The following is a 24,607-nucleotide window of genomic DNA, read 5'->3' as shown; positions in this document are numbered from 1 at the left end:
TGTTTAATAATCAAGAAAAGTCATAAGAAATTATGAGAAAGTAAGTGGGGAAGAGGGGACAGTTGATTTACTGCCTTCCTTTCTTATTTCCTAAAAGCCCTTACACTTATTAGGGATTTTCTTGATCTTTAGACAAATATGGCACAAACATGCACACACATACAAGGAACATAGATAGTGGTGACCAAGTGCAATAGAACAGATATACATATTTAGTGGGGTATTGTTTCTTGAATACACCTGCCAATAGTAAAAAGAACTGTCCTCCTAATAACTTAACTGTGATGAGCTTGCAGCAGCCATGCAGCTTGTTCTCGACCACCAGGCTGCAGTCATAGCCAGGGACTCTGAGTGATGTACAAATGACAGATTCCCTGATTGTGTATGAGAGTCTATTAGCATGACATAGCTAAATCCACCACCCTTCCCCACCCAAAGCAGCAGACTCAGAGGTAGGGAGGTATTGGCTCGGCCAGTAGGGGAAAGAAAACCCTTAGTCTCTTTAAAGATTGCACCCTCCTCCTCCTTGTGGGGACTCAGCTTCCTCATGGGCTTAAGAAAGTGAGCTCTGCGATTGACTGGTAGATAGAATGGTGCAACAAACTGATTGGCTCCTGTGCAACCCATGGAGAACGCATATAAGCTCTTTCCCCTGCCCAGGGTGTCATTCTGACCTGTGAAGAATCTGCCCTGGGATTAAAGTAGGAGTGGGTGTGTTTGAACCTTGCTCTGGACTTCATGATAGTCACCTTTTTGGTGCTACAAAGGAATTTTTCCCTCACTATCAGATTGGCCTCAGTATTGTGGGTTTATTGGGTTTTTTTTGCCTTCCTTACAGCAGTCCAGAGAGCTGAACTATAAAATCATTTTGTCATAACTTGGCAGATATCTAGCGGATCTCGTTCCCTGAAAACTGGAATTGGAAACAAATTAGCAGATGATCTCCTAAAATGTGGGGAATATGGTTGGGACTCCTAATATCTGGTACAGCAAGGAGAGATCGCTCTCTTCACCCATCCCTTAACCCTCGGACCAAGGGAGGACAATGGGATCCAGCACCTGTGCTGGGACCAGTTTAACACAGTGTGGGGGTGTTAATGGCAGCCCTCTACCAGGTGGTACCAATTATAAAGAGGGTATGATCCTACACTGGATGAGTTATTGCAGGATGATTCACAGATGCATTACTTAATAAAGTTGTGGCCTAGTTAAACCACATTCCTGGTATCTTGTCATTCTTCTTGCTGCAACAGAGACAAATATATTTTTGTCTAAATACATTAACCCTAAATACTGCACATAGATATACATTTTGTTTTAGCGCAGTTCTACTTTTACTTGGAAGACCTATGATCTGACCATGCTCAGAGTGAGTGTCATCTTGGCATTTAAATCTAGGGCTAGGAATTGAAAGATCACCTATTAATCTGTATCCCAGCAGCTATAGCACGGTGGAAACCCTCAAGGCAAAATAAATTGTTACGAATTAAAACTGAGGGAGAGCATCCTTAACTTTTATAATCACCTCACTTTTGAAAGCTTAATATTTCATCCTCAGTGTTGAATTAACATGTTTCTATATATTGGGGGGAGGAGGGGAATCCCCATGTGTCAAGTCCCTCAGACACACAGGGCAACCAGAAATAGTGTACAATTTTGAGGGAAACTGCAGCAAAATATTTCCTGACTGGAAAAAAGTTAGTGATATTGTTATATAACGTCCAAATTTGGAGGCATGATCTACGTAATTCTTTCTGGGGTGGGTTTTAAATTTCTATGAGCTTACAAACTATTTCTGACATTCATCAAGAAAACAAGAAACCTCATTTCTATACAAAGTAATCTCTATCGAAAACCAGAATCATCTCTAGGTTCTGAACACACAAGTCAGTTGAGACCAAGATGCAGCAGGATAAAAATGTATTTGACTCCCACACCCCAATACATTTCCCAAGTTTACAATAAATATTTCAGTAATCTCTGGTGAAGTTTTAGCACTGGCTCTGCCTTAAACTGCGGAAGGGAGGGGGATGAGCAAGATCTTACTGTTCCCTCATGGAGAAGAGCACTTCCAAACCAGTAAAAAGAAAAAAAAAAAAAGGAACATTTAAAAAAAAAAATCAAGTTGGCACTGTCTTTTTTAACTAAATTTTAAAAACCCAGAAACCAATGGGGACTCTGTCTATAAACAAAAGGGTACATTTTGATTTTTGCTTTTAAACTAGTTTTCAAAATTGAAAGTTTTTTCTGTTTTCCAGTAACGCCCTTTGAGGAAAAGCAACCACCACTACCACCACCACCATGTATGCTTTAGCCAAATCCTCCCTGTCTGTGAGAATGTCTGCATGTTCCCTTTTCATTTTCAGCTGCTCTTTTGCTGCTTCTGTTACACTCAAAGAGAGCCTGGAGTAAAACATGCACAGGAACAATCCCCGGAGCAGTAGCATGAAAGTGATGGCATCATGCTAGAACATGAGAAAGGAAATGCAACTGATCAAACAGAAAAGATTGAAGCTGACTGTACACTAAGTGCTGTCAGCTGAATAAGAGAAAAACAAAGAAAAAAGAAATATTTGTTCTTTTTTATTTACAAAAATCAATCATTTGAGCTGTTAGAAATGTGATTTTTAAAAGCTGACCGTGTCCCTTTAAGATTGTACTGTGTGACTGGCCTAGTAGTAGAACAACAACACATCAAAATCAGGCATAGGAAGAGATTTGGAAATCTAATTTACTATACCAGTGAGACTGAGTACTACAGAGTGCTGCTACCTTTGGTCTCCTGGGGGAGGATATGCCACGGTAAAAAGAGCACTCCAGCTGACCTATTCATCAGAGGAACGGGCAACAAGCATGGTTCCTTCCAATCTGTATAGCAGGTGCCACACTTTATCATCAAGAAAAAAAATGAGGGATAAAATATTAACAAAGAACATCAGATATTCTTCAGAGAACAAGAAGATTTATTTAAATTACCCTTTTAAGCTGCTGGGGTCAGGGAATGAGTCTTAGTAAACTCTGTAAATTGCTACATAAATCTACAGTGCTATATAAATAATTAATATGTAAAAATGAGCTATTCCCAAATCCAATCCACTTGAGAAAATAGAACATATTTTTGATGCTTCTGTAGAGGACAGTTTGATTTTTAAGCAATGTCCCTTTGGCTCCGTCTTGCTGAAAGCATGTTAAATATGCTGTTTATTTTTTTTTATGGAGTCATGTTAAATTAGCATTTAGCATAACAGTCTTTAAGAGGAATAACTATAAATATGAAATAAATCCTTTTTCAAAGTTAAAAGGCTCAAACTCCAGTGCCAGTTTCATTTGGAATTATATCCATTGCTTTGCCATATTAGAAAGTTCCCCCTCTACACTTGAATCCCAGAATATATATATATATATGCACTCATTTTATGAGTAATACTCATGGCAGGCCTGTAGAAATTCAGTTGCTTTTGCTGGTCTTAAACACACAAGAAACATGGAACAAATGAACGACAAACTTTTTATATTGCATGCTCACAACTTACAAAATGATTGACAACACAGAAACAAACAGAAAACATCTGGAAATGGTGGGAGGATGCAGGGTTTTAGCAGAGTTCTAGTTTTCTAATACTACTCCACTCAGAAATAAATGCATATAATTCCTATTCTGAATTTAACCCAATCGGGGGGACAGTAGACATCTTCATTTTTGGATCTAAACAATCATCATACTCCTTTCAAATTACCAGCATAGTTTGTTCTTCTATAATACTATGTGATAGTATAAAGTGAAAACACAAATAAGATCGAATTCTATTCCAATCATTTTTCAACTATAAACACACTTTCTAATTACACCTCTACCCCGATATAACATGAATTTGGCTATAACGTGGTAAAGCAACGCTCTGGAGGTGGGGGAGGGTCTGAGCACTCCGGCAGATCAAAGCAAGTTCGATATAACACGGTTTCACCTATAATGCAGTAAGATTTGTTGGCTCCCGAGGACAGCGTTATATCAGGGTAAAGGTGTATTGTGCAAAGAAGGGTTCATGCCTCTCCCTTTCTACACATTTCTTTAACTAATATTTGTTACAGTTATTATTTATACAAGGTAGTGCTCACAGACCCAACTGTGCTCTTTTACCATGGTATACCCTATTTTGCTGATTGCCATAACTTACACACAGTAAAAGTCAGCCCTCACACCAAAGCTTTTAGTCTAAGGACAGTGACTTCATTGGGCTTATTGATATGATTAAGTTATATGTGTGCATAAGTACTTGTAGAATCATGACCTAAATTAAGGCGACACACTAAGTTGGTCCAACAATCAGAGGGGAGAAGAGAATAAGATTAGAAAGATGCCAAGAGTGATAGGACTGTATAAACTAGCTACATTCAGAATTTACAGGAAGTTTTCATTTAGTAAAAGAACAAAAATATGTTTTTATAATAATAGAAATCCCTGCTGGCCTAGCCAATTTTGTGTCACGATTTATTTTAGTGATCATGGTAGATGTAAGTTTTAAGTAGGGATTTGGAGGACTACAGTGTAGTGGTTTAACAGATTAGTTCAGGGAAGGTGTCCATATATAAAAGGTGGCATAGAAGAAACTATCCAGGAACTTGCGGGAGAAGAGAACTAACAAGAGATGGAGGTTAGCATCCTTTGCCATCTTTTAGAACTTAAACAGAATAGAAAATTGACTGTCCAGGTAACAATATTAACAGCACTATTTTGAATGGACTTAAGGGTATGTGAGTGCATCTGTGTGCAGTAGGTGTCCAAGATTTGGGCAGTGGAGACTATAGTAGTCAACCCAGGAGATAAAGCCTCAATGAAAGTATACCTCTACTCCAACATAACGCTGTCCTTGGGAGCCAAAAATTAGCAGAAAATTAAAAATCTATATGTCTATTCATTATTTATTGATGGAAAGACTTATTTTGAAAAGTTAATGAGTAGATTTTTTGCATGGATAGAAATTTGGCACAGAAACGAGAGCAGCAAGACATTATCAATGACATTCTAGATTTTACAGTAGCCTTTATTAGTGATTAACATTTTCTGCTGAAAGTTACTAAACTTTAGAGATGAGATGGGCTTGTGCTTTTTAAAATTCATGGTGATACTGTAGCTAAATATAACAAGCGGCTCTAATATAGAACTTTTCCTCTGTGGATCACAAAGCAGATAAAATAAAATACTGTTGAACAAACTAAAAGCCAACTATTACTTTGAAAAGCATTTTTAAACAGTGTACAGTACTGATTTTCATATAGCTTCTCTTCTGTGGATTCCACAAAGTTTTATATATACAGACTAGCAAAATAGCCAGATTTTGTAAGAATTATACAATTCTCAACACTTTATTTTAATTTGAACAGAACCTTTAATGAGAAAAGGCTTACAATGTGATTAGTGAAATATCAAAAGTCTTATAAATCCTTCAAAACAATAAAACTTGTTCAACCTATCTTAAATTCTGGTTTTTAAATTTAAATAATATTCTGTTAAAACATATTTGATATTATTCCAGTTAGAAAATTGAAGACAAATCTTATTTAATTGAAAATCTAATGTAATAAAAGATGTTATCACAATCAGTGAAAATCCATAAAATTCAGGCTCAAGGTTGATTGACAATCCCTATCTTTAGACTTCTCTTAGTTGTTGGATGTTTATTACATCTTTGTTATTTATTGCAGTTTTTTAAAGTTTAATCTACATATATTTAAGAGGAAAACGTTAACTATTAAATATCTAATTTGACAACAATGCCATCTAGTGTACATTTTAAATTACAATGATGTGTTTGTTTTTTAAATGTTTATCCTGTAACATAACAGACAGCTATGGAGGGAAATATACTATGTACAAATTGTATGTCTAATATTGAAGAAGGGTTATGACAGCAGGGATATCTTAAGTGTTCATTGCCTAACACTGAGGTGGTTTCTTTCTTTCTTTTTTTTTTTTTTAAACAAAGATGTAAAAATCTAAATATAATTAAGCATATTAGAACTAGGAGATACAGCCGTGGCTCAATCAAACAAAAAAAGCACAGGGAAAACCAGTTTTTGAAAGCAAATGACAAGAGGCAACTTAGAGGAATAAAAGAAGAATGCAGGAAAGTATCAGAAGTGTATAGGTATCCTCAAAGGTTAAGGTCAAAGTGTTGAGAATCAGGTTTATAATATGAAGCTAGCTTCAATGTTTACAATGGAGCAGCTATTGCTGCTTGATAAATGCAAATTGCTAATGAAAACTGTAGGTTTGTTTCTGTTCATCATATCCTGTAGTTATGCTGCCATCTACTGAAATTTTATTTCATTAAGTGTTTAGGATTGTATATAGGATAGTTAAAACAGGTACTTGAAGACAGTATTTGACAATCAATAAGGAGCCTAGATAAAAAAGTGCGTATCACAACAAACATCTTGTGTGATCTTTCACTGCTGGAACCCATACCCTTTCCCCGTACCTTTTGTTGACCATTACTCATTGCTGTAACAGTAAAGGATGCCTTAATTTAGGAACATAAGAACAGCCACAGTGAGTCAGACCAAAAGTCCATCTGGCCCAGTATCCTGTCTTCCGACAGTGGCCAATGCCAGGTGCCCCAGAGGGAACGAACAGAACAGGTAATCATCAAGTGATCCATTCCTCGCTCATTTCCAGCTTCTGGGAGACAGAGGTGAGGGACGTCATCCCTGCTCATCCTGGCTAACAGCCACTGATGGACCTATCCTCCAGGAATTTACCTAGTTCTTTTTTGTTTTGGCCTTCACAATATCCTCTGGCAAGGAGTTCACAGGCTGACTGTGCATTGTGTGAAAAAATACTTCCTTTTGTTGTTTTAAACCTGCTGCCTATTAATTTCATTTGGTGGCCCCTAGTTCTTCTGTTATGAGTAAATAATACTTCCTTATTTACTTTCTCCACACCAGTCATGATTTTATAGATCTCTATCATATCCCCCCTTAGTCGTCTCTTTTCCAAGTTGAAAAGTCCCAGTCTTATTACTCTCTCCTCATACAGCAGCCGTTTCATGCCCCTAATTATTTTTGTTCCCATTCTCTGAACCTTTTCCAATTCCAATACATCTTTTTTGAGATGGGGTGACCACATCTGCACACAGTATTCAATATGTACCATGGATTTATACAGAGGCAATATGATATTTTCTGTGTTACTATTTATCCTTTTCTTAATGATTCTCAAGATTCTATTTGCTTTTTTGACTGCTGCTGCACCTTGAGTGGATGTTTCCAGAGAACTATCCACAATGACTCCAAGATCTCTTTCTTGAGAGGCAACCGCTAATTTACACCTCATCATTTTATATATATATATTTGGGATTATGTTTTCCAATGTGCATTATTGTGCATTTATCAGCAATGAATTTCATCTGCCATTTTGTTGCCCAGTCATCCATTTTTGAGAGATTCTTTTGAAGCTCTTCGCAGTCTGCCTGGGATTTAACTATATTGAGCAGTTTTGTATCATCTTCAAATTTTGCCACCTCACTGTTTACCCCTTTTTCCAGATCATTTATGAATATGTTGAATAGCACTGGGCCCACTAAAGACCTCTGGGGGACACCACTATTTACCTCTCTCCAGTCTGAGAACTGACCATTTATTCCTTCCCTTTGTTTTCTACCTTTTAACCAGCTACCAGTTCATGAGAGAACCTTCCCTCTTATCCCATGACTGCTTACTTTGCTTACTAGCCTTTGATGAGGGACCTTGTCAAAGGCTTTCTGAAAATATAAATACACTACATCCACTGGATCTCCCTTGTTTACATGCTTGTTGACCCCCACAAAGAATTCTAGTATTGGTGAGGCATGATTTCCCTTTACAAAAACCATGTTGACTATTCCCCAACAAATTATGTTCATCTACGTGTCTGACAATTTTGTTCTGTACTATAGTTTGCCCAGTACTGAAGTCAGGCTTACTGGCCTAAAATTGCCAGGGTCACCTCTGGAGCCCTTTTTAAAAATCGGGGTCACATTAGCTATCATCCAGTCATTTGGTACAGAAGCTGATTTAAACGATAGGTTTCAGACAACAGTTAGCAGTCCTGCAATTTCACATTTGAGTTCCTTCAGAATTCTTGGGTGAATACCATCTGGTCCTCGTGATTTATTACTGTTTAGTTTATCAGTTTGTTCCAAAACCTCCTCTAATGACACCTCAATCTGGGATAGTTCCTCAGATTTGTCACCTAAAAAAAAGGGCTCAGGTTTGGGAATCTCCCTCTCATCCTAAACAGTGAAGACCAATGCAAAGAATTCATTTAGTTTCTCTGCAATGGCCTTATCTTTGAGTGCTCTTCTAGCATCTCTATCGTCCAGTGGCCCCATTGGTTGATTAGCAGGCTTCCTGCTTCTGATTTATTTAAAACATTTTTTGCTATTACTTTTTGAGTCTATGACTAGCTCTTCTTCAAATTCTTTTTTGGCCTTCCTAATTATATTTTTACACTTCATTTGCCAGATTTTATGCTCCTTTCTATTTTCCTCATTAGAATTTATCTTCCACTTTTTAAAGGACGCCTTTTTGCCTCTCACTGCTTCTTTAACTTTGTTGTTTAGCCATGGTGGCTTTTTTTGGTTCTCTATGTTTTTTAATTTGGGGTATACATTTAAGTTGAACCTCTATTATGGTGTCTTTAAAACGTTTCCATGCAGCTTGCAGGGATTTTACTTTTGGTGCTGTACCTTTTAAATTTCTGTTTAACTAACCTCCTCATTTTTGTGTAATTCCCCTTTCTGAAATTAAATGCTATAGTGCTGGGCCCAGTGTGGTGTTTTCCCTGCCACAGGGACGTTAAATTTAATTACATTATGGTCACTATTACCAGTGGTCCAGCTATATTCACCTCTTGGACCTGATCCTGTGCTCCACTTAGGACTAAATCAGGAATTGCCTCTCCTCTTGTGGGTTCCAGGACTAGCTGCTCCAAGAAACATTCATTCAAGGTGTCAAGAAACCTTATCTCTGCATCCCTTCCTGAGGTGACATGTACCCAGTCAATATGGGGATAGCTGAATTCCCCATTATTTAATTTTTTATTTTAATAACATCTCATCTTCCTGAGCATTTCACAGTTACTATCACCATCCTGGTCGGTAATATATCCCTACTGCTATATTCTTATTATTCAAGCATGGAATTACTATCCATAAAGATTCTATGGTACAGTTTGGTTCATTTTTACTTTATTTGATTCTACGGTTTCTTTCACATACAGTGCCACTCTCCCACCAGCATGACCTGTTCGGTCCTTCCAATACATTTTGTATCCTGGTATTACTGTGTCCCATTGATTACCCTCATTCCACCAAGTTTCTGTGATGCCTATTATATCAATATCCTCATTTAAGAATAGGCACTCTAGTTTGCCCATCTTATTATTTAGACTTCTAGCATTGGTATATAAGCACTTTAAAAACTTGTCACTTTTTAGCTGTCTGCCATTACATGATGTAATTGAATGGGACTTTTTTTCTTTTGACTGTCATGATCCTCCAAATACATACGTACTTAACTTTAAGCATGCGAGTAATCTAATTGACTTCAACTGGGTCCGTGCTGGCACAGAGACCCACCAGTGCAGATCACATTCCAGAATCCAGGAAGTTAGCAATTAAAATGTTTCAGAGCATTATAGAGATGCAATTTTTAATTCATAATCGATAAAGAATTTTTTTTCCAGAATCTTAGGTTAAAACTGCTGATGTATAGCTCATTTCTCATTAGATGACAAAGCACTTTTTAACCAGAGAATTAATTATACTACAAAGTCAAAACATCCCAAGCTTATGATTACTTCTGAGAGAACACAGTAAATCTTTTCAGAAGTTCAGGCAATTTAAAAAAAAACAACCAAGTAAATCTGTACTCACCTGGGAAAATATATTTGCAGTTGGAGCAACTTTGTTGTCCACAATACTATATAATATTGCTAACAATCTGTCCAGGGGGAATGGCTTTGGTCCAAGGAGGTGATTGCTGGTCTGTAAGAGAGAAGGCATTCAATTAAATGGATTTTTCTGGAGCACAGCACCATGGGATCTTATTTATTGTACCTGTTAGTCTTTAGGTGGCAATTTATTTACAGTATCCCTTTTTAAAGGCCCACAGCCACCTTACAGAAAACATTCAATAGATACACAGCTCTGAATTTATACAAGCAGAGCATCATTTAATCTGGCAGGTGTCCAAAATGCTTTATGCATAATTAAGAACACATTTAGGACATATATAGATTTGACAAAATATTGTAGTATTAAAGATAAAAAAATTATTGTTTAGTCCAACCTAAGGACAGAAGTTGGCAGACTACATTTTATGTTGTAAACAACTTTATTTTATTATTTATTAGTGTTAGTAATCCATAACAGTGAATCCATAACAGTGAATGTTCTACAGTCTCTAGTTGTAGCTAATATTGCAAAAGGGGAAAAAATTCTATTTTCTCACAGGTCTTAAAGAGCCCAGCTCACTTAAGACTCAACTGTCCCATGCTTATTCAGATTCAGCAGTATCATGGGACTACTCAGAGAGCAAGGTATAACCTCACTAAGGGTAACAGAATTGAGTGCTAAACAATGTAAATCATTTTAATCCCAATTAAGAACTGTTTTAAGAAGAGCTTCTGTACCTGATGCTTACTCTTCACTTATAAAAATCATAATACCACTGTCATATAGAACAGTGATTTCACGAGAGGAATAGGACATCTAAAATAAACATCTTGCAGGAAACCAGTTTTTTTTTAAACAAACAAAAAAGGGGGAGGGGAAAAGATAGATAAGAGTTCTCTCCAGCAAAAATATTCTTTTCCTAAATTTTCCATGTTAATGGGTCCTTCGGGAACTAAATTTTTTTTTTTTTTTTTTAAACACAATAACCCTCTACATAGAATTGTCTAGGTACTTATAGCAGTGAGAAAAAAAACGTTATCCACCTTTTAGTAACTGTTGTTCTTCGAGACGTGTTGTTCATGTCCATTCAAAGTAGGTGTGTGCGCGCCATGTTCACGCCAGCCAGAATATTTTCCCCTAGCAGCATCCGTACGGTCGGCCCGGGCGCCCCCTGGAGTGGCGCCACCATGGCGCCCTATAAAGGGGCCCGCTGACCCTCCACCTCCTCAGTTCCCTCTTGCCGGCACTCCAACAGAGGGGCAGGAGGGTGGGTGTTGGAATGGACATGAACAACATATCTTGAAGAACAACAGTTACTAAAAGGTGGGTAACCATTTTTTCTTCTCCGAGTGGTTATTCATGTCCATTCGAAGTAGGTGACTCACAAGCCTAACCTTAGGAGGTGGGGTCGGAGATCACTGCTGACTGGAGTACTGTGCGACCAAAGGCTGCATCATCCCTAGCCTGGTGCGTGATGGCATAGTGAGACAAGAATTGTGTGGATGGAGGACCATGTGGCTGCTCTACAAATCTCCTGAGTCAGAACCTGAGCCGGGAACACAGCAGTGGAAGTCTGTGCCCTAGCGGAATGGGCCGTGACTGGAGGGACAGGGGTCTTAGCTATACGGTAGCATTTCCAGATGCAAGAGGTGATCCATGAAGAGATTCACTGAGAGGAGACCGGGAGCCCCTTCATCCTTTCTGCCACTGCAACGAAGAGCTGGGCTGAGCGTCTGAACGGCTTGGTACGCTCTATGTAAAAGGCCAAGGCCTTGCAGACATCCAGGGAGTGTCGCCTCCACTCTTCGCTGGAGGCGTGTGGTTTCGGATAAAACACCGGGAGAAAGATATCTTGGCCCATGTGGAACTGTGAAACGACCTTGGGTAGGAAAGCCGGATGAGGTCTAAGTTGGACCTTGTCTTTGTAGAAGACTGTGTACGGGGGCTCAAATGTTAACGCTCGAAGCTCCAACATCCGTCAGGCCGAGGTTATCGCCGACAGGAAGGCGGCCTTGTACGACAGGTACAGCAGGGAGCACGAAGCCAGAGGCTCGAAGGGAGGCCCCGAGAGGATGGAGAGGACCAGATTCAGGTCCCAAACAGGGGTCGGCTGACGCACATGCGGGAAGAGCCTGTCCATACCCTTGAGGAAATGTCCAACCAGCGGGTTCGCAAACACCGAGGCACACCCCTCTCACGGATGAAAAGTGGATATGGCCACCAAGTGAACGCGAATGGAGGAAAGGGAGAAGCCTAGTTGTCTTAAGTGAAGCAAATAGTCAAGGACAGCTGGAATTGGTACTCCCAGCGGGTCGAGACCCCGCTGACCCGACCATATGGAGAAGCACTTCCATTCAGCCAGGTAGGTGGCCCTAGTTGACTGCTTTTTGCTACCCAGCAGCACCTGCCTGACCTGCTGGGAGCACTGCAGCTCCACCGGGTTCAGCCATGGAGCATCCTGGCTGTGAGGTGAAGGGACTCGAGGTTCGGATGGTGGAGGGAGCCCCGGTCCTGTGCGATCAGGTCTGGGAGGAGGGGCAGCGTTGGGGTGCCTGAACGGACACGTGCAGGAGTGACATGTACCAATGCTTGCGCAGCCACGCTATCAGGATTACCCTGGCGTGATCCCTGTGAACCTTTAAAAGCACCCTGTGTATCAGGGGGATCAGAGGGAAGGCATAGAGCAGATCGTCCTCCCATGGCTGAAGGAAGGCGTCCGACAGAGACCCCCGACTGTGGCCCAGGAGGGAGCAAAACCGTCGGCACCTTCCTGTTTTCCCTTGAAGCAAACAGGTCTAACCACGGAAAGCCTAAAGCTGGAAAACTGAGAGCACTACATCCCATCGGAGGGACCACTTGTGACCTTGGAATGAGAGGCTGAGGGTGTCCGCCAAACTGTTCTGCTACCCCAGAAGATAGAACGCCGTCAGGTGAGTGGCATTGTGAACGCAGAAATCCCACAGTACGAGGGCTTCCCTGCAGAGGGGAGAGGAGCGTGCACCCGTTTGTTGATATAAAAGACTGCCACCGTGTTGTCCGAAAGGACTGAAACACACCTGCCAGCCAGGTGAGACTGGAAGGTCAAACACGCCAGGCGGACCGCTCTCAGCTCCCTCACATTGATATGCATCTTGAGGTCCTCTGGCAACCACAAGTCCTGCATCCTGAGATATCCCAGGTGCGCTCCCCAACCTCGATTCGAGGCATCCGTCACCAGGGAGAGGGAGGGCTGCGGGGCAGCAAAGGGGACACCCATGCAGACTTCCCGCGAATCAAGCCACCACCGTAGCAAACTCAGCACCAAGCGGGGAATGGACACCACTGAGTCCAGGGGGTCCCTGCCCAGGTGATAAACTGTCGCCAACCAGGACTTCAGCGGGCGAAGCCGGAGTCTGGCATGGACCCCCACATAGGTGCATGCCGCCATGTGGCCCAGCAGCCAGAAGCAAACTCGCGCCGTGGTGACCAGGGCGCGGTTCAGTCCGAGGATGAGCTTGGAAATTGCATGGAACCTGGACTTCGGCAGATATGCTTTGGCGTGTGTGGAGTCTAGAACCAATCCTATGAATTCTATTTGTTGCAACGGAGACAGGGTGGATTTGGCTTCGTTCAAGAGCAGGCCAAGATCAAGAAAGGTCTACCTGATGAAGCACACCTGTGTCTCTGCCTGCTCCTTGGAGAGGCCTTTTATGAGCCAGTCGTCCAGGTAGGGGAATACCTGGATGCTCCGCCTGTGCAGGAAGGCCGCCACGACCGCCATGCTCTTCGTGAAGACCCTGGGAGCAGCTGACAGGCTGAACGGGAGCACCGTGAACTGCAGATGGACGTCAGCCACGATGAACTGAGGTACCGACGGTGCCGTGGAATTATAGCAATGTGGAAATAGGCGTCCTTTAAGTCGAGGGCAGCATACCAATCTCCTGGATCCAGGGAGGGGATCATCGAGGACAGGGAGACCATGCGGAACTTGAGCTTTCACACAAACTTGTTCAGCCACCACAGTTTAGGATGGGTCTCAGGCCCCCTTTTGCCTTCAGTATGGGAAAATACCGGGAGTAGAAGCCTTTGCCCCTGAGCTCCCGCGGGACTTCCTCCAGTGCCCCTGCCTCCATGAGGGACTTCACTTCTTGAATTAGAAGTTGCTCGTGAGACAGGTCCCTGAAGAGAGAAAGGGAGGGAGGCTGGTGGGGCGGAAGGGAGAACTGGATAGAATATCCCCTCTCTACCGTGCGGAGAACCCATTTGTCTGACGTAATTTGGGACCAGGCACTGCAGAAGTGGGACAGATGTGACCCAAAGGTAAAGGTGGGAAGATCCAGAGTCTTGATTGGTAGGTCACCCTCGACCGTACCATCAAACAGGGGGTCTAGGCCCAGATGGTGGTCTCGATTGGCCAGATGCCTGGCCGGAGAGGTGGCACTGGTGACGCCTCTTGCCATTTCTGCCCCACCTGTGCCCCAGCTCCTGGTGAGTCTGTGGCTGGTATGGGCGAGGGGCCACCTGCGGCCTAAATTGTCTGCGCTGGGTCGCGGGGGTATGCAAGCCCAGCGAACGAAGCGTGGCCCTCGAGTCCTTTAAGCTATGAGATGTTTGTCCGTTTTCTCTGAAAACGGCATCTGCCCTTCGAAGGGGAGGTCTTGAATCGTCTGCTGGACCTCATAGGCCTGTGGTCAGGGTGCGCGAGGCTGAGTCCTCTGCATCTAAGGCAGCCTGGAGGGAAGCTCGAGAGATCAATTTGCCCTCCTCCACTAGGGCTGAAAACTCTGATCTCGAGTCCTGGGGAAGGAGCTCCGCAAACTTCGACATGGCCGAACACATGTTATGGCCATATCGGCTTACTATTGCCTGTCGATTGGCAATGCCCATTTGGAGTCCCCTCGTGGAGTACACCACCAAAGAGCTCAAGTCTTCTTGCGTCCCTGCTCTTCGGTGTTGACCCCTGAAACCCTTGACGCTCCCGCTGGTTAGCCGCATCTAGTACCAGGGAGTCCGAGGAAGGGTGGGCGTACAGGTGTTCATGTCCTTTAGAGGGGATGAAGTAGCGCCGCTCCGTCCTCTTGGCGGTAGGGGTCAATGAGGCTGGTGTTTGCCATAGGGTGCAGGACGTATCAGCTATAGTCTATCAGCGGGAGGGTCACCCTGGTTGGCCCTGAGAGGGCCAGAATGTCCACTACAGGGTCTGCGTCCACCTCGATCTCCTCCGCTTGGATTGCGAGGCTTTGACTTGCTCGCCAAAGCAATTGTTGGAGGATTCGAGTGTCCTCTAGGGCCGGTGCCACAGCCGTGCCCGAGACAGCCTTGTCCGGGGAGGAGAATGAGGAGATTACATGGAGCGGCCCTTCCTCCAGAGCATGCGGTCCCTCGGGGTCCTCCGGCACACGGTATTGAGGTTGTGGTGCCAGTTCCGAGACTAAATGCGGCACCGTGGCTGGTACCAGGGTCGCCAGTGAGCGACTTGGCATATCATGCAGTGCCGGCGGAGCCTGAATGAAAGCCATTGCCAGTGCCGCTGCCCGGTTAGGGGGTGCTGAACTTGAGGAAGGCACACCCCTGCCTGGCGCCAGTGCCGGTGGGGGAGGCAGCTGCGCCAGGGCCACCAACGTCGAGGACACCGAAGCTGACCGTGACCAAGGGCCAAAAGCCTAGCCAACGACTGATGGTAGGTCCAGGGAGTCCAAAACGGCCACTGCGAGGGCGGCTGCCATTGTTGCTGCCACTGCGGGTAACGCTGGTGGCTCACCTCCGACACCCATCTCCTGCTCCGCGACCGGCTGGAGCAATAGGAGTTTGCCTCTGAGTCTGAGGTCTCCGAGTATGAGGACCTGGGGGGAGCAGCGCCAAGTGCCGAAGGAGAGCGGTGCCGAGGCAGCGGGGAGCCTCTCATCTGGTCCTGTGCTGCCTTCACAGCGCGGTGCAGGGAGGGAGGCGACAGCATGGCTGGCTTGCCTCTAGATTGCACTGGTGGACGATCACAGTAGGCAACTCCCTACAATGCGGGGAGGCCGGTGCCAGGAGACCCATTAGGCCTGAGGCTGCCTCGAACGCCTCCGGCGTCAACGGGGGGCGTATGTCTCCGCTGAGGTCCAGGAAATTAGGCTGGTCTGGACTCGACCGACCTCTCTGCGGTGCGGGAGTCGACAGAACCGCCAAGGGCTGCAGCCCAGCCTGTCTGCTTACACCTGTGGACAGTGTCGGCCTCGGATCCTGGTGGGGTGACCGATCCCTCACCGGCTTCCTTCTCTCGGCAGGAACCGGCGAACGTGAGCGATGCCGCACTGAGGCCGACTTCCTATGATCCGACTCCGTCCAGTGCCGGGTTTTCGACGACTTCGACTGGGCCCTAAGTCCTGATGCCGGTGCCTGGGTACTCCGCACAGAGGACGACCTGCTGGGCGCCGCCTCGGCCGGTTCTGGGTCCGAGGGTGGTCGTAGGGCCACCTCCATCAGGAGGACTCTAAGTCTTTGAGCCCTGTCCTTAAGAGTTCGCGGGCAGAAGCCTCTACAGATAGGGCACCGGTCCTTTTGGTGGCTCTCTCCAAGGCACCTCAAACTCGCAGAGTGTGGGTCACTCTTGGGCATGAATTTCCCGCAGTTCTCACAGAGTTTGAACCCAGGGGACCCGGGCATGCCCCAGCAAGCGACGAAGACTTGGGAGGGGGACCCCCCAACTACAAAAACTATATACAAAGATCTAGCTAACTAACTATAAAATAACTGAATACGCGGACTAAACGGTACAGATAGGACACTGCCAAAATGCTACGCAAGAGAAGTTCCAGCTAGCCGTCACCGGCGGTAAGAAGGAACTGAGGGGGTGGAAGGTCGGCGGGCCCCTTTATAGGATGCCGTGGTGGCGCCACCCCTACGGACGCTGCTAGGGGAAAATCTTCTGGCTGGCGTGCATGCGGCGCGCACACATCTACTTTGAATGGACATGAACAACCACTCGAAGAATACATATATCAGAGCACCTCACAAAAAATTATCTTCACAACATCTCTGTAAGCACTCCTCTGTTTTACAGATGGAGAGTGGATGCAGAGAGATCAGACTTCCTTTGTAATCTTGGTGAAGTCGTGGCAAAGCTGGTCACTGAAAGTAGATTTTGAATCCCAGTTCAGCGTCTTACCCACAAGACCATTTTTCCCTCTCCTGACACTATTAAATACAAAAGTGGGCAGTGTGATTAACTCTGATTTAAAAAACAAAAACAAAAAACCCAGTAAACAAGTCACCCAGAGCACAAGTACTGGATTCGATTTATTGTTGTTGTCATCACATAACCTACTATACACCCACATAGGTAGAAGCTATATTTGCCAGGCAAGTGGCTCTTAGAAGTCTATTAGCCTCAAATATGTTGTTACTTTAAACATATAAATACATAAAAAGAACATTTTGCATATTTTGCTTATTGAATACAAGTGCTTTATTGGCATTTTTATTTCCAAGAAGTCCATCCACTAGGGAGATTCTACTAGGAATTTTACTTTAGTCACTTTCTCAGAGGCAGTATCTTAACCTAAGCCCCTTTGCTTAGAGCAACCACATTAGTTTCTATACATTCTGATGGTAGTTGTGCTAAAAATAAATTTCAATTTTAAACAATTTAAAAGTCTCAAAGTCATGTTATAAACTCAAACAATGCTGCAATGTATTAATTTGATGTCTATATCATAACAGCACTCAGGTAGCACTTTGAGCAATCCTCTCAATACCTCCCTCAGGGCTGGACTTAGCATGAGGTGAACTGACGCAGCCGTCTCAGATGCCAGACAGTGTGTTGGGGGCGGGGTGTATGTGTGAAAAGAGAGGGTACCATAGGACCCAGAGTGTAGAAAATTGTGTATGCTGCTGGTGCATATGTATTGTCTCCGCTCTAGATGCGCAGAGATGGTGGAGTGCTGTGCTGGAGGAAGGAGGGCACAAGAGATGTAACAGGCAGGCAGGAGAAAAGGTGAGGGGGAATAACAGAAAGCAGCAGGAGCTGCAGGGAGAGAGAGGAGGAGTTGCCTCTTATGTACCTCCCTAGCACCCTCAGGAGCCTAGACTGATTAACACCAGCTTCTCAGGAAGCTTCCTGCTTCCTGGTGCTTCCCTGAACCCACTTGAGGAAAACAGGCAGTCAACTGAAGTAGGAGTCAGTTAGGCCCTTAAAACGCTGATACCTTCCCTCACTCAGGCCCTGCTACCAGCCTGCTTATTTGTCCCCTTCAATTGAGTGTCGAGTGCCACTATAGCTGGCACAGAACAGCAGTCATGAGTGAAAGAAGAAAACGCTCCTCTGGGGCAGCATTCAGAAAAAGCAAGCAAGCAAAGGAAGCTTTTCTATCTAAGCAGGAAGGAGCTCTCCTGAGATACATAGACACAAATGTTCACGGTGAGCCTTCTGGCCCCAGTGAGGATGTGAGTGGTGAGGAGATGCCTGATCTTCCAGTTAGTCACAGTGCAGATGACCTGGCAGCTACTGCAGCATCCATATCTCCATCTCAAATGGATGTAACCATGGACATTCCTGAAGAAAAGTGTAGATCAGAAAAGAGTGTGGCGGAGGCCCAAGAAACAGCTGCTGCTGAGTTTAGTTCCTTAAGTCTAGACGATCCAGGACTGTGGACCCACTTGAGCAGTAGCCTGAGGGACTTCCTTGTACTGCATGGGCCACAGCAAGTGAAAAACTTCATGTTCCCCAAAGACAATGAAAATAGACGTTTCCATCCAACACATTACTGGCGTGAAATCCCCAATGGTGACAAAGTGGAGAGGCAATGGCTTATGTACTCAAAAGCTGCATACTGTTTTTGTTGCAAACCCTTCCAGTCTAATCCTCCAGCCACATTGGGTTCTACAGAACAAAGGACTGGAAAAATCTGGCTAGAAATCTGGCATGCCATGAGAAGGCAGCAAATCACCAGAGAGCATTTCATAGGTGGAAAGAGCTTGAGATGAGACCAAGTTAAAGGCCACCAGAGATGATCAGCATCAAGAGAAGATTGCATCACTCTCTCTTTACTGGAAAAATGTTCTGAAAAGGCTCATTGCCATTGTGAAAATGCTTGCTACCCAAAACCTAGCACTGCATGGCACTTCAGATCAGCTGTATGTGCCAAACAATGGAAACTTCCTTAAAACTGTGGAGTTGATGGCTGAGTTTGATGCTGTACTCCAGGAGCATCTAAGAAGAGTCACCACCCAAGAAATGTACACATCCCACTACTTTGGAAAAACAATTCAAAATGAGATCAGACAGTTACTGGCAACAAAAGTCAAACAGAAGATTGTGGCAGATCTGAAGTCAGCAAGATATTACTCTGTTATTCTGGACTGCACACCTGACATCAGCCATACAGAACAAATGACTTTAATGGCGTGTTTTGTAACAACGACAGAACCTAGTGAAAATGTCCCTGCAGTGGTGACTGTCAGAGAGCATTTTCTATAATTTATTGACATTGACAATACTATAGGAGCTGGTATGACAAATGTGCTTCTTAATAAGCTGGAAGAGACGAGAATTGCGATAGTTGACATGAGAGGTCAGGGCTACGATAATGGTGCCAACATGAACAGAAAGAACAGAGAAGTGCAGATAGGATCCGAGAGTTAAACCCTCAAGCTTTTTTGACCCATGCAGTTCTCATTCACTGAACTTGCTGGGCAGTGTTGCAGCATCAGCTTCTATGAGGCTGCTGAATTTTTTAATGTAATTCAAAGCATCTATGTATTTTTCTCTGAATCAACTCATCAATGGCAAATTTTGAAGCAACATCTGGGAGCATCCTCTGACACTGAAACCACTGAGTGCCACACAATGGGAAAGTCGAGTGGAGGTGATTAAGCCTATCAAACACCAAATTGGGAAGATAGATGATGCCAAAATGGCAATTATGGCAGATAAAGCTATGACAGGAACTGTTCATGGGAGAACAGTGGCAGAGGGAAATGGAATCACCAGAAACATACATAACTTCATATTTCTGTGTGGCTTATTGTTGTGGCATGAAATACTGTTTGAAATAAATGTTTTAAGCAAGAGACTCTAAGGTGTTGACCTCGATATATCTGGAACAATGGAACAACTGGATAAAGCAAAGTCATACCTACAGTCTAACTGGTCAGATGAGGGATTTCAAAACACTCTGAAGACTGCATGGAAGTTGGCAGAGGAACTTCACACTGAAGCTCTTTTCCCCTCTATTCAAGAATACAAGAGTCACCAAAGAAGACGACATTTTGATTACGAGGCACGGGATAATCCCATAAGAGACCCAAAACAACAACTCAAAGTTGAATTCTTTATCCAGGTGCTAGACTGTGCAATATAGTCAGCTGAAGAACGTTCCATGCAGCTCAAGGAACACAGCAGTATATTTGGGATGTTGTACGATATTCCAAAACTCCTCACTATACCTGAAGAAGACTTAAACCAGCAATGCAGGGCACTAGAGACAGTGTTGACACATGATGACATGCACGATATTAATGCGAGTGATGTAGGTGATGAACTGAAAGCCCCTTCAAGATACATTTCAGCAGGATCAACTCCAAAGGCTATTCTAGAATATATGTGCACAAATAAGATGACCACCCTCTTTCCAAACGCTTTTGTTGCTCTGCGCATACTTCCAACACTTCCTGTAACAGTTGCCAATGGAAATCGCAACTTCTCCAAGCTGAAGTTAATAAAAAACACATCTACACTCCACAATGACACAGGAGAGACTGGTTGGTCTTGCAATCATCTCAAAGCATGAGTTGGCCCAGACTGTGGACCTTCAGAAAGCAGTTCAAATCTCTGCAACCAAGAATGCACGGAAAGCCCCACTTTGATTATTCAAACAGATAAAAATGCCAGTGTTTACTATGCAGACAAAAAAAGTTACATTTGCTGTTCAGGCAAAGTTAAGTGTTACTTAAAATTTTTGAACAAGGCATTTTAAGTTGTTAGTTCTCCTTTATTGGGGTAGGTAGCAGAGCAATACCATGAGAGGAGAACAGGAAGAAGGCAGAATTGAGACCTTTCAAAGTTTTGGCCCAAGCGAGGGAGTATGGGGGCATAATTTGAGCTCCCTGCCTCAGGTGTCAAAATGTTGTGGGCAGGCCGACTTTCCCCAAAAATAACATTTTAAAGATGAGGAAAAATGGAGTAGACGGGATAAGTGATTTGGCCCCAGAGAGGATCAGTGTCAGAGCCAGAATTAGAACTCAGGGGTTCCTGGCTACATCTAATCTCTCAAACTACTTTCGTGACATCTTTCAGTTTAGGATGTCATTAGAATAACTTGATGGAACCGTTTCTTTTTAATGTATTGCAGGTCACCTATCTCCCTATTACAGGCCTGTCTCTCCTCTTCTAGGATTTGAATAAAGTCAGTAACATTATTGAAAGGCGTTAAAGTAAATAAAATCATTATCTGCAGTCATAGGAGCTTTGTAATTGCTTGCCCTATGTTGCATCTAAAGCTTTCAAGTTCTCCTGGGGAGGAGGATTAACTGTGGAATCTGGAAAGAAAGCAGCTTTCCTGAGTACAATACTGAAATTAGCTATCAAGTTCTGCCCTGAGACTAACTCCAACAGACAATAATTACACAGGATTTCTAAAATTAGCAATATACCCAAGTATCAGAGGGGTAGCCGTGTTAGTCTGGATCTGTGAAAGCAGCAAAGAATCCTGTGGTACCTTAGTCTGTTAGTCTATAAGGTGCCACAGGATTCTTTGCTGCAATATACTCAAGAATCTGTAATACCCTCTAGATTTCAGAATGAATGGAATAAGAATTAGGGTCAAGTCCAGTGGTGAGGCTGGCAGTAAGTATGTGCAGGCAAGTGGGAGAAAGGAGAAGTGAAAGCTTGTTCCTACATTCTGGACAGGAATGACTGAGGTATATGTCATACAAAAACAACTCCACCCACTCTCCTCTTCAACTTCCATTGACAAAAGGATTCCATTCGGTAACCAACACCTCTCTGATCAACAGTTGTCCCTTTCTTCTGTCAGCTTCTAGACAATTCTAGATTTTCTTGTTTCCTTTTAGGCACAGCAAAAACCTTGAAATTTTTCACAAGCCTGTCAAAATCTCTCTCCAAAATGAGAATGTCTGAACCCCAAGATCTCATAAAAACCATAGAGGATTTGTGACTACTACTTTGGGTGATTTATGCCTTGAATAGTCTTAATCTCTGACACTTTCCTCATGCTGCATAAATCACAGTAAGTAGTATTACCACTCTGCTCTCAAACCTCCAAGGAACCACACCATTTTGTTAAGGAAGCTAGAAATGGGAACAGATAAGTTTATTATTTCACACAGGAAATATCTGAGACTATTTTCACTTTCACACAGCAGATCAGTTTCCCAGGACCCTTTATGAGGAGTTAAAAGTAATTTCACATGATGACTGTGTAAGAATCATCAGAACACTGTAAATTTACTCCATCTCATATTTAGAAAGCATTCTTGTTGCTCATATCACAAGGCATTTTAATACCAAATTACAGGAAGTAAATACTTAAGTTGCACCAGACAAGTATGGCTTTACATTTTGACTGGCTTCAGTATGGATGTTTTAGACATTACATACTATCTTACTAAGTCATACTGAATTCAACGTGAAGAACTAACAAAAATATAAGTTTCTGATCAACGTAAATAAAATAAAATGTCTAAAATAAACAACTTTACAAAAAAGAAAACACTTGTTCATAAGGCAAAACCAGCAACTGATTACAACAGTTAATGCTGTCAGTATTCAGATTAATAATTGCATAAACTCTCAAAGTCTGTATTTCACTCTAAGCCAGAGATCACCAAACTTTTCAGGGTTCTTCCCTCACTTACCCTTGCTGGGAACGGAACTGCAGCCTGAGGCCGAGGGAGGGAGCGGAGCTGCAGCTGGACTGTGGTGGGGGCCGGCAGCCAGGTGAGTCTCCGCTCCTAGCCCTAACCCCAGCCCTGACCTCCAACCAGGGGCCAAGGCTGGGCTGGCAACCAGGCCTGCAGCCAAATGCAGAGCCACGTCGAGGCTGGGGATGGGGCCGGGGCCAGGTGTGGAGACAGGAGCCAGGGCCGTGGCTAGGGGCAGCGTTGGAGCAGAGCTGGGAACAGGGCTGGGCTGAGAAGCGCTCCATCCCCAACCACCATGGCGGCTTGCTCTGGCCATCCCCCTGAACATTCCTCTGTGCCCTACTAAGGGGCACACCCCACAGTTTGGGGACATCTGCTCTAAACGTTGACATTCAACTTCACTTTTTGTAAAAAGAACAGGAATACTTGTGGCACCTTAGAGACTAACAAATTTATTTGAGCATAAGCTTTCATGGGCTACAGTCCACTTCATTGGATGCATAGAATGGAACATATAGTAAGGGGATATGTATACACATACAGAGAACATGAAAAGGTGGGAGTTGCCCAACCAACTCTAAGAGGCTAATTCATTGAGTAAAAACTTTTGTACTGATAATCAAGATAGCCCATTTCAGACAGTTTGACAAGAAGGTATGAGGATACAAAAGTCTTATAGAAATGAGACTTGAAAATATCTAAACTATGTGTATGGGAATTTTAATAGTTTCCGCTAAAGAATTCTATAAACTGCTTTTGAAATGTTACCTCTCTCAGCTGAACAATAATGTGAAAAATACATGGAAATAGACTACCAAAAGTATTAAAATCATATATATCCATATATCAATCCGTTTGATTTCAGTGTAATTCATTCAGCATGGATGCTATAGTTTCTGACATACAGCTGTCTAGTCCCCCTGTCCTCCCAGTTAAAAAATTATGTTTGTTTTTCTGAGCGTCTTATATGTATAATCAGTATAATTTTTCAGTAAACATATGGTATGTATGGACAGAGAGACAGAGATACTTTAATTAGCTAATAGCAATAATTAGAGTACAAAGATTTGCATAACCACTGTACAGATACTTCTCAAACTGTACTGGGAATTCACAAGTCTCTCTACTGTGACTGACTCCCACACTTTGAAGTTTCAGACTATTTACTAGACACTGTACCTTGTGGAAAAGCCCCATAATTTAATAGGGATGGAATTAAATAAGATCCTTTCAAAAGCAGTTTATAGAATTCTTTAGCAGAAACTATTAAAATTCCCACACACACGTCAGGGTTCCTTCCCTACTTTGAACTCTAGGGTACAGATGTGGGGGATCAACATGAAAAGCCCCCTAAGCTTATTTCTACGAATTTAGGTTAAAACCTGGTATGCTGCCACCACCAAGTGATTTAACAAGAAACAGAGAAAGGACCACTTGGAGTTCCTCTTCCCCCAAAATATCCCCCCAAGCCCTTACACCTCCTTTCCTGGGGAGGCTTGAGAATAATATCCTAACCAATTGGTTACAAAGTGATCAACGACCTAAACCCCTGGGTCTTTGGACAGTGGAAAAAATCAGTCAGGTTCTTAAAAGAAGGATTTTATTAAAAAGAAAATGTAAAAATCATCTCTGTAAAATCAGGATGGAAAATAACTTTTCAGGGTAATCAGATTCAAAGAGCCCAGAGGAACCCCCTCTAGCCTTAGGTTCAAAGTTACAACAAAACAGGGATAAACTTCCCTCTAGCAAAGGTAAAATTCGCAAGTTGAGAAAACAAAGATAAACTAATACACCTTGCCTGGCTGTTACTTACAAGTTTGAAATATGA

The 24,607-nt window shown here is 43.3% G+C and overlaps 1 protein-coding gene across 10 annotated transcripts in view; it reads right to left on the bottom strand.

Moving 5' to 3' along the window:
• Positions 1-24,607, bottom strand: part of ORC5 (origin recognition complex subunit 5) — a 141,555-nt gene that overhangs the window by 68,546 nt on the left and 48,402 nt on the right. For 5 of the 10 annotated variants that reach the window (XR_003999244.1, XM_030553896.1, XM_030554186.1 and 2 more), the window contains exon 13: positions 9,916-10,026. Coding sequence is in view for 8 of the 10 variants with exons in the window: in XM_030553896.1 (XP_030409756.1) it covers positions 9,916-10,026 (111 nt within the window). In the remaining 2 variants the exon portion in view is untranslated. Of the gene's footprint in view, positions 1-1,181; positions 1,245-2,772; positions 2,888-6,639; positions 6,680-9,915; positions 10,027-24,607 lie in introns of those variants that run through there. The other 5 variants (XM_030553814.1, XM_030553505.1, XM_030553596.1 and 2 more) reach the window with 3 other exon arrangements.

Source organism: Gopherus evgoodei, chromosome 1, assembly GCF_007399415.2.
Source record: "Gopherus evgoodei ecotype Sinaloan lineage chromosome 1, rGopEvg1_v1.p, whole genome shotgun sequence".
Classification (NCBI taxonomy): Eukaryota; Metazoa; Chordata; order Testudines; family Testudinidae; genus Gopherus; species Gopherus evgoodei.
This window is presented reverse-complemented; position numbering and strand designations above follow the sequence as displayed.